The 10,345-nt window shown below is 36.1% G+C and overlaps 1 protein-coding gene across 1 annotated transcript; it reads left to right on the top strand.

The window, feature by feature from the left end:
• The first annotated feature begins 827 nt into the window (after positions 1-827).
• LOC132617550 (3-oxoacyl-[acyl-carrier-protein] synthase II, chloroplastic-like) lies at positions 828-9,252 on the top strand. The gene is made up of 14 exons (XM_060332568.1): positions 828-1,430; positions 1,971-2,176; positions 2,250-2,453; positions 2,749-2,859; positions 2,931-3,026; positions 3,175-3,220; positions 3,337-3,416; positions 4,120-4,188; positions 4,323-4,407; positions 5,117-5,271; positions 5,369-5,449; positions 7,496-7,555; positions 8,008-8,159; positions 8,874-9,252. Exons 1-13 carry the CDS (start codon positions 1,190-1,192, stop codon positions 8,122-8,124), a joined length of 1,551 nt encoding a protein of 516 aa, XP_060188551.1. The 5' UTR covers positions 828-1,189; the 3' UTR covers positions 8,125-8,159; positions 8,874-9,252.
• Positions 9,253-10,345: the final 1,093 nt, after the last annotated feature.

Raw genomic sequence — 10,345 nt, 5'->3', positions numbered from 1 at the left:
ATATCCTCCCTCGTTTAATTTTACTTGGTCCCTGTAATAAAAATAGACTTTTTTCTTTATTTGTTCTTTTTAACAAGTCAAGAAAGTTTTAATACTTTTTTCCCATACTGATCTAGTATTAAATAACTATATAAAATATTAATAGTCAAATTTAGATTTTCAAAGCATCATTAATAAGGTTAATTTAGTCAAATATACCCTTAATATTTTTTTTTTTTTAAAAAGGTTTGCAAAGTCAAGATGGGCCAAGTAAAAATGAAATGGAGGGAGTAAGTAATTACTCGGATCATTAAATATAATAGTAGAGCCAGAAATTTACAGGAATACAAAATATTAGAGTGTAGTAGAATTTGAACTTGTAATCCAAGTTCATTTATTATTACATAGATTTTTTTTTTGTCAGGTAAATTCGGCGTACAATTCACACACAGACATATACATATATATTTCAACAAAGAAGATCCAATTGAACCTTTTAGATCAAAATAGTCTTGGATAATCAGGTAAGCTTGTATATAAAAGCATTAGTGAAATTAGGGATTTTCTTAAATTGGATCGTGTATTAAAAGCTTACCGGACCAAATAATTTTTATTTTATTATTTATAATTAGCCGTCCTTTTTATGGAGCCGTTGGTCTATTGAAAACAGTCTCTCTATCCTGGCAAGATAAAAATAAGATCTGCGCACACTCTTGGCTCTATCCTTGCTAAACGCACCTTGTGGAATTATAATGGGCAAATTATACTGGGCCCATTCTTATAAAACATGAGGTGTTTAACTTGTTTGGAGTATAAATTTTGTTTGCATATTGCGGTGGCACATCAGACATAGATAAGAGGTAAGATTTGGAGTTATAAGAGCAGTAGAGCACTTGGCTGGCTGAGTCTGTTTGACGACTCAGATATAGTCTTATGTTAAAACAAAAATAACAATTAAACAAAGGAAAATATAAAAAAGGAGAAAATAAAAGCTTGGCTCTGGGATGGTTTTTAATATTTATATACTTTATAGAGAGCAGAGATCGAGGTAAACGACAACATTTCGATTTCTTCATCTCTCTCAGATTGAAGCAACGCCACCACAGAGATCCTTGTGCTCTATAGTTGTTGTTGAACTGAAGTCTCCGCCCGGCCCCCCTGCATATTTCAGCATTTGTGTTGAGAGCATTGATTCACAGGTTTGATTAGAATGGCGTCATCGACATGGGTGATTGGGTCATCATGCATGCTAAACTCTGGTGACCATGAAATAGTTGATTCTTTCTTTCGGATTTCCAAAAGTAGAACAAGGGTTTTGTTCAAGTCCAAATCCAAATCCAACAACAATGGCGTTACATTCAGTACAAATCATCAGTTTTCCTCTTCCAATTCTTTCTTTGTCGATAATGCCTCCGCAGCTGCTCCTAGCCTCATTTCTAGTGCTCAAACAGGTAATTCTTTCTTTCTTGTTCATGGGTTTTTTCGTCCTGTTCTAATTCTTTTCGTTAATTTTAAGGTTCGGTGAAGAAATTTTCACATTCTTAGAATTGGATTGTATCGAAATGGAAAGTCATGCATTTGTTATTTTGAGTAGGCTGCATGGTTCATTCTTATAGCCAGTTACTGAGTGTGAAATTGGGTTTATTTCATTATTCTAGTCTTGCATCATGCAATTCTCTTGTATCTTAATAATGCCTGCAAACTTGCTTCTTCTTGGTAGGAGTTGTAATTATTGGTGGGGCGTAAAGGAATTCATTTTCCCCCTTTTTGGTAGAAAATATTTTCGACGCGATGACTGAATGTTTTAAAAATGATTTGATCATGGAAAATATTTTCTGTCATACCAAACACTCCTGCATCAACTACATGATTGGGTTTTCTTTGAAGTGCTCCACACTGAACTACAAAGTTGTAAATTTTCTAATACGCTTTCCTTAAGCTATCAACTTTCCTACATAGATTTTGACGTACTTGGCCGCTCCTTGTACTAGGAGAGGTGATGGCAATTGCTTCCCAACCGGCCATGGAAGTCGCAATAAAGAAGAAACCTCCAACCAAAGAAAGGCGAGTTGTTGTGACAGGGATGGGTGTGTCTACACCGGTTGGTCATGATCCCGATACGTTTTATGACAACCTGCTTCAAGGTGTCAGTGGCATAAGTGAAATAGAAGCTTTTGATTGTTCACAGTATCCAACAGTATGTCTTCTTCTTGGGCTTGTTTTCTCCAACTTTAGTTAGTTAAATATTGATAATGAGGTACAAATCGCAGAGAATTGCTGGAGAGATCAAGTCTTTCTCAACCGATGGCTGGATTGCACCCAAACTTTCTAAAAGAATGGATAAGTTCATGCTTTACATGCTAACGGCTGGTAAGAAAGCACTGTCAGATGGTGGAATTACTGAAGACATGATGAATGAATTGGATAAAAGAAGATGTGGAGTTTTAATTGGCTCTGCTATGGGTGGGATGAAGGTGATCCACTTTTTTTCTTTTTCTTTCATCAATCATAATTTTGATGAAACTTTCACTGGTTATATATGCCACTTTTTTGTTTTCCATTTTCTTTTGTCGTTTATGTGTTTTTGGATCAGCTCTATTTGTTTGCCAACATCTCATATATAACTGAAGCAACGAGTTGTACATGATTGCCCATGTATTGAAATCTCCTAAGATAGAACCCATAAGCACACCAATATGTAGGCTCTAGACTCTTTGCTAGAACCAAATTAAGTGACTACTCTCTAACTGACTTGCTTTACTTGAGCAGGTTTTTCATGATGCAATAGAGGCTCTGAGGATTTCCTATAGGAAGATGAATCCTTTTTGTGTCCCATTTGCAACTACAAACATGGGTTCTGCCATGCTTGCCATGGACCTGGTTAGCCAAAGTTATAAGTTTCCAGTTACCATCTGTGATGTTTGTGTGCCTGCTTACAAACTCAATTGCAGGGATGGATGGGTCCAAATTATTCAATTTCAACAGCATGTGCTACAAGCAACTTCTGCATCTTAAATGCTGCTAACCACATCATTAGAGGTGAAGCTGTAAGTTCCCTGCCTTTAAGTCATAGGAAGCAGAGGATTCAGTATCGTCTTACCGTTGTTCATAAAGTTCCTTATGCATAGACAGATTACTCCCAAGGATTAACATTCTTAGTATTATAGTTCTCTCTTTTACACACTGACAATGCAGGACTTGATGCTGTGCGGTGGATCAGATGCGGCAATTATACCAATTGGTATATTATCTGTTCTTTCTTAACTGAAATTAGTCTATCAAGCTGAGGTTGTTAGTTACCTTGTAAAACTGCTGTTTTATATAGCTTTTTATGTTATTTTGTTTTTTCTTTTGCAGGATTGGGAGGATTTGTTGCATGCAGAGCACTTTCACAACGAAATACTGACCCTGCAAGAGCTTCTCGGCCTTGGGATAGTGTAATGTCTTGTAAATCTTTTGCTCTTGTCCTCTGCTTTCCCTCTGGTTGTTAAAACAATTTTTTATGTGGAACGGAGTGGGGATTCTAGTGGACTTGTGCTATTTTTGTTGCAGTTCTTGGGTTTGTGATCTAATAGAGAATTAGAATAATCAGCTTTGAATTTTTCTTTTGTTGACTGAGTGAGTTATGCATATCCAGCATTGCAGCTTTCCCGAGATTGAACTTGCCGTATTTCATATTTTCTTCAGAATTTACGACCATGTAGCTCCATTGACACTCATGTGGATTTTGTGAAGAGAGGCATACGAGAATATTTTGTAGGAATTGAAAACACTTATTGTTTATATTGGTGGGGTATTTATATTTTTGGTCTACTTTTGGAGCAAATATGATATTCCAGTCACTATGGACGATTGGACGCACTTTATAGAGAATCACGTCTCTTTGTGGGATTCTCAACATTTTTGCATACATGTTATAGCGGTCCTCTTCCAATACCACATCAATAAATTACTACTTTCATTATATACTTATTTCCGTGTTCTAGCTCATATGTTCTATGTGCTTATGCTAGTTGCTATGTACAAATTGAAGCAATAGCACTGCAAGATTTCAACCCCATCCTTTTTGTAGCTGTGCATGTATGTCTGTAGAGTATTTAGTGAGAATTGCTTCTTATTTTTATCTTAATCCTTGGACAGAATCGCGATGGATTTGTTATGGGTGAAGGAGCTGGAGTCCTGCTTCTGGAAGAACTTGAGCATGCCAAGGTGATTTACGCTTCAAAGTCTATAAATACTTTCTTGCTCACCCACTTGATCCTCAAAACAGAATTTGAAAGACAAAAAGACAATCCCTGGCCATATAATTGTTTTAAGTTTCCCTTTTTTAATTTCATGAGCAGCAAAGAGGTGCAACAATCTATGCTGAATTTCTAGGTGGAAGTTTTACTTGTGATGCTTATCACATGACAGAGCCTCATCCTAAAGGTAATTATCTCTCTCTATATCCTTAACTTTGCGTAGATGTGCTCGTGTTGGACGGGTGTGACATGGATATTCTTTTTATGCATTCCTTAAACTTCAGTAAAACTTAGCAAAAAATTGCATGTACTCAGTTGTTCACACCGTTATCGTATCCGTACTGGTAGACGAGTCCATATAACAGATGTGTTGCAATTTTCATCCAAAATTTGTATGGTAGAGCAAGATACTCTTGCTAAGCTATTGGATTAGTGGGGTTCTTTTCATTGGTCAATGAAGGTATGTTTTTGGGTGACAGTCCCTTTGGGAACATTGGAAAAAATTGGAACGATACAGAGGTATGTTTGGGTGACAAAATAAAAAAAGAATTTGAACATTGAAATTTCTTGATTTCTAGATGGGCCTGTCGGACACCTTTTCCCTTTTCTCATGTTAACGCAGATCTCAAAATAAACTGCTTCTTCCTGGTTTGTAGTGAGTTTAATGATATAACATTTCTTAGCTTCTTTTTTGTGTTTTGCAGTTATATTCATCAAGCCTAGTTCCTCAAGTTCTATGATTTTCTGATATACGTATTTGAAAGATTCTTAGATAGATTTACTTGCACAAATGGTAGCTTAATCAGAACAGAAGATAGCTTAACATAATAAGAATGCACTATCTCATGTTTACTGAGAAGCGAAGCTCTGAACTTTTCTATTCCTTAAACGAGCAGGAACTGGAGTCATCCTATGTGTAGAAAATGCATTAGCTCAGTCGGGTGTATCCAAGGAAGATGTGAACTACATCAATGCGCATGCTACATCCACACCAGCAGGAGATCTTAAGGAGTATCAAGCTCTTGTTCATTGTTTTGGCCAGAATCCAGAGGTTAGATTGAAGTGTTCTCATTGTACTACTGTGTCCATGCCAGTCCTCTCAGGTTTTCGATTCAGCTGCTTAATCAGTAGCTGCTCTATGTTTTCAGTTGCGAGTTAACTCCACAAAATCCATGATTGGTCACCTGCTTGGAGCTGCTGGTGCTGTAGAAGCTGTGGCAACTATTCAGGTGCTTTTATCTCTTAAAACCGCAATGTCTGCTGCACCTGCAATTCAGCTGCTTTCTAGTTTCTTGTGTAACAATTCATCCAACTATTTTCTTGCATAATTGTAGATTTCCTGGCTGCAATTTCTGATATTTTGGCTTGTGTAGCCTTGTTGGGTGATTTGGACATTATTTTGGTGTTGGACTGTGGAATAGACCAAATTATTCTGTTATTTGTAAACACCAAATTGAACTAGAGAAGGTCATTAGTAAATACACATTTCATACTATTTTTCTGCAGTCCTTTCGAGGGAATTGGTGAAGCAACAAATCAGTGAAATGAGTTCTTGTTATGTATAAGACATCCTATTGTTGCTCTCTACAGATGAATAAAAAGAGTGGCCTTTCGAAACTGTCCTTATCCAAAAAAAAAAAAAAGAGTGGCCTTTTAAATCTTTGAATAATTCCAGGTGAGGTGGTCATAAGGTACACTAGGATGTAAATGATACAGAGCTATACAAAATGAATTTAACCAACTTAGTTCTATAAAAAAGGGGCCCAGGTGGATACACTCTTAAGTCCTGAAACTGTGTGCAATGATGGCGACGTTTCTCTTAAGCGGCACTTTTGTGCAAGTATCAAAGCGATAATGTGTGCTTGAACGGCCATGACATCAAGGGGGCACTAACCAATAAATATTCTCTTGCGAATTGATGTATTTATATGTTAACAAAAGTTTTGTATTAATTTCTAAACGATTGATAAATATGTTAATGATCAGGAATTCAAAATTAGTATTATAATATAAAAGCTATCAGAACCAGCCTCTCTATCTCACAAGGTAGGGGTAAGGTCTGCGTACACTCCACCCTCCCCAGACCCCACTTGTGGGATCACACTGGTATGTTGTTGTAGTATAAAAGCTAATCCCTAGATCACACCTAGAAATCTAAAACTGGACTTTTTGAGCTGATTCAGAAAATTAATATGGTTTGGACTTGATTGTCATGATTTTTCTTTCATATATTTCATGTAATGGCAATTCTTTTAGTTCCTTTGTTCACATGATTAAGGTTTGTCTTTATGCTTTTCTTGCACCGTGTGTGTGCGTGCGCCTGCGCGCTTCAATTACGCTTTGGTGTACGAGTCCAGCTGGTCTATGCTTTTCATAGCTAGGTTTACCAAATTCATAGTTGTTTTAGGATGTAATCCAACTATCTAATTTTTAAAATGATAAAATCATATTTTTTTAAAAAGAAAAAAGAAGAAGAAAAGACAGCATACTTGTACAAGGAAGATACCACATTCATAGAAGTATATGTAATATGACTTTTAAAAGAAGAAAATCATACCTGTAGAAGACATTGTCAAAGGAATATTGGGGTGGGAGCCTTGAAACAGTGCACAGCGGGAACTTTCCATATTGGTTATTTTATTTTATGTTAGAAGTTGTTGCTTTTTGCAGTCATTGTTGCCGCTGTGCGTTACTCTAGCTTGAAGAGAGCACAAAAGAATTGGGAGTAGAATAACTTTGTAACCTTAAATTATTCAAATAGACGCTGACTGAAGAAGCAAAAAGCCAAACTTTATCTAAATTTTGTTATTATGTGGGGGTAGTCTATTTTGGTTATGAGAGGAGATATGAACATTGTTTTCCAGTAGAGGATTGTAGGATAAGTGACTACCTATTTTGAGAGAATTCAAAGATCATTTTCTGCTGCTGCATACTTCCTTGCAGTGTAATTGACGCAAGACTGAGGTTCTGATTGGATCATTTCTGTTCTTGAATCTGCTATTCACTGTAATCTGCCTAGACAGTGGAAAGTATGATGAAGATACACATTTTGGACATTTGCTTTAGCAGATTCATATTTTGTTATAGTTTGTTTGTGATAAATTAATCTGATAGGACATAGATGTTGCAGAATTTGTACTTAAGGTGATTGATGGTTACAGATTTCATTCTGTAAATCGTCCTTGACTATACTCTTAAACGTGCCTCATTCCTTAACTCTTGCAAAAATTATCTGGCTGGAATTTCTGACTGACAGTTAGGATGGGACTTTTCAGGCAATACGAACTGGCTGGGTTCATCCAAATATTAATCTTGAAACCCCAGATGAAGGCGTGGTAAGTATTTATCTTCTGTGCATTGTAACAATTTCTTGTTTATTTAAGCATGATATATCATTACAAGTATTCCCCAGACCCCACGTTGTGGGATTTCACTGGGTTGTTGTTGTTGTATATCATTACAAGTATAGAATTTTATCATATGAAAACTGCTAAGAATGCTTCTCTGATTTCGGTACTTTATCGTCAAAAGCTGGTCTACAGTGGAGTGGAGTCTTTATGGAAAGGAAAACTCACGAGGCATGACTCACAAGTCTATTAGTTTGATTCATGTTGTCTCCATTAGTCGGGCTTTTCTCTCATATTGCAACCAAGACAGATTTCTTATGTGACATGAATACAGAAAGCATTTGATATATCCTGTCTCCCCTGTTTCACTGTTGCAGCTTTTCACTCTTTGTTGATCTGGTAATCAACCCATCTGATGATATGTAATATCAATGAAACAGGATACAAGTATACTTGTGGGTCCCAAAAAGGAACGACTGGATATTAAGGTGGCATTATCTAATTCATTCGGATTTGGTGGCCACAACTCATCAATCTTATTTGCTCCTTACAAGTAGATCTCTCGAGCAATATTGCATCTGACAGATACAAGGTATGGAGGTGCATGCTTGTTTGTATTGATAGAAGTGCCAAAAATTAAGAAAGGCATGTATTTTGAAGTGTTCACTTTAGCAAGTTTAATTAGTTGTTTGGTAGGGAACAAAACAGGAGAAGAAGGATCACTGTTTTAACATGTAACAACCTTGTATTTTGTCTCTGCTAAATAGAGTGGAAATGGAACTTCACTCCCTTCTATAGACTCATCGGACCTGCTTCCTACTAAACCCCACATGCAGCAGTGATCGAAGCAAATTTGAGAATCTTGAGTCTGGAAAAAGGGAGCGGTGATTTACCGAGAACTATACCTCTAGGCTTTGTCCACCTTGCTGCTAAGTCAAGTTTTCCTGAGTAAGTGGATTGCAGATATTGGTAAAGAACACCTATTTGGCAAAAAGAGAAGTGTTAGTTAGCTATGACTAAAGGCTAATTGTCAAACTGTTTGGCTAAACAGATTTCCTTATGATAAAAAAGAATCACGCGAGCTTGGCTATTCACCAAGGGTTAACATCTTTTATTTTAAAATATTCCTAGCAATTTGTAGCGTTGATTTACAGTTTATTAACACATCTGCAACGGAAAGCAAATGAAAAAAGCCTCCCTTTCCCCACTTCTTTTTCTCTCTTACAGTTAAAACACCCACCCAACCCCACCCCCACCCCGGCCTTAAAATCATTGTACTTAATTGCATATGTTTCATTTGTTTTAGCAATATTTGAAAGGATCCTTGATCCCAGAGCTACATGAAGGACACTTGTAGAAGAGGCCTCCTCTCGAACAATTTGTCTTTTGGGAGATAGTCAAATGACGGTGGTACTTCCCTCTGATATACAGAATTCATTTTAGATGATTGTTTGGAGAAAGAAGATCCTGAAGTGAAGAATGGGGAAGGATCAAATTTTATATCTCCGTAGTTATGACAATCTCCTTCTCTCGTTGCTAGACTAAACTAAAATCGTTTCTCATATGTACTTACACATAACAGCAAATGATTTATGTGACCTTTAGGTGGTTGCATATGGCCCTTGCCCTTAATGCCTAGTGTACTAGTTTTTCTTGTATACCATATGTTCTGCAACAGCTTTAAATTTGCCTTCTTGATATTTGAGTGGACAAACTCTGAAGAACTTTGTCAAGGTGATAACACTGGCAAAGTTGTCTCCAATGTAAACCAATTGTATCACACCAAGCCCAAAAAAAGAAGATTAAAGAATGACTCATTAGTCGACAAATTGGAGAGCAGCATTACTCTTCTGATTACCAAAAATCAACTTCATGGTGAAAGTGTGATTGTTAAAATGTAGAAATGTTTGAGTCGTTTCAGTTTGAGTCTATAGAAGCTACGTAAATATGATTTATTTTGTCAGTTTTGGAAGGCGATTTATTTTTCACTGAAGTACACAAAATTTTAGCCTCCTAGATATTGCAAATAAATATGTTCCAAAAAGAAACCATTGTAATACAGCATCAAAATCATAATTGGTGAACACAACCCTTTGGCAATGACCTCAAAGAGAGTTAAATTGAAACATTTTGACACAACATTCTTCCAGTATCTTCACCATTTGAAGGAGATCTATTCCTTTCTACATAAATTCTCGGATTATTTTTGAATTCCAATTGGCAATATAACAGTACAGATTGGACACTGGGTTAATAGCACTATAAGTCAGTTATTAGTAAATTTTAATTTTGTCCTTGTTATATATAACTAAGCACATTTAACATTCAATTCATTGAAATGTGCATTTTGATCCCTTAGCTTGTGAATATTTACAAATTTACCATAATTGTTTACTGTTCCACCATTTAATTAGTCATGCATTGTGTCGCACGGATGCTCATGCAGCCACAATATATTACCAATAATATTTATTTTGAAAACTATTACATTCCGTACCAATTTAGAAAAAAATATTTATGAAATATCCATCAAATATGTACATATATTTTACGGTATAAAATTCACATGTTATATACCTTATTAATAGCATACAATAATGTAATTAAACTATTTTTAGTAATGTATACTTAAGGGGTCGTTTGGTTGGAAACAAGTTATCCTATGATAATTTATCTTGGGATTAGTTATTCCGGGATTAGTTATTCCACTCTTCCACAGGGATAAAATAACACTACCATCCCGAGATAACTAATACCGAGATTAGTTATACCGCGATT

The sequence above is a fragment of the Lycium barbarum genome, chromosome 11 (genome assembly GCF_019175385.1).
Source record: "Lycium barbarum isolate Lr01 chromosome 11, ASM1917538v2, whole genome shotgun sequence".
In the NCBI taxonomy this organism is placed as follows: domain Eukaryota; kingdom Viridiplantae; phylum Streptophyta; class Magnoliopsida; order Solanales; family Solanaceae; genus Lycium; species Lycium barbarum.
Note: the sequence above shows the minus strand (reverse complement) of the source record. Positions and strands in the feature narration are given on the sequence as shown.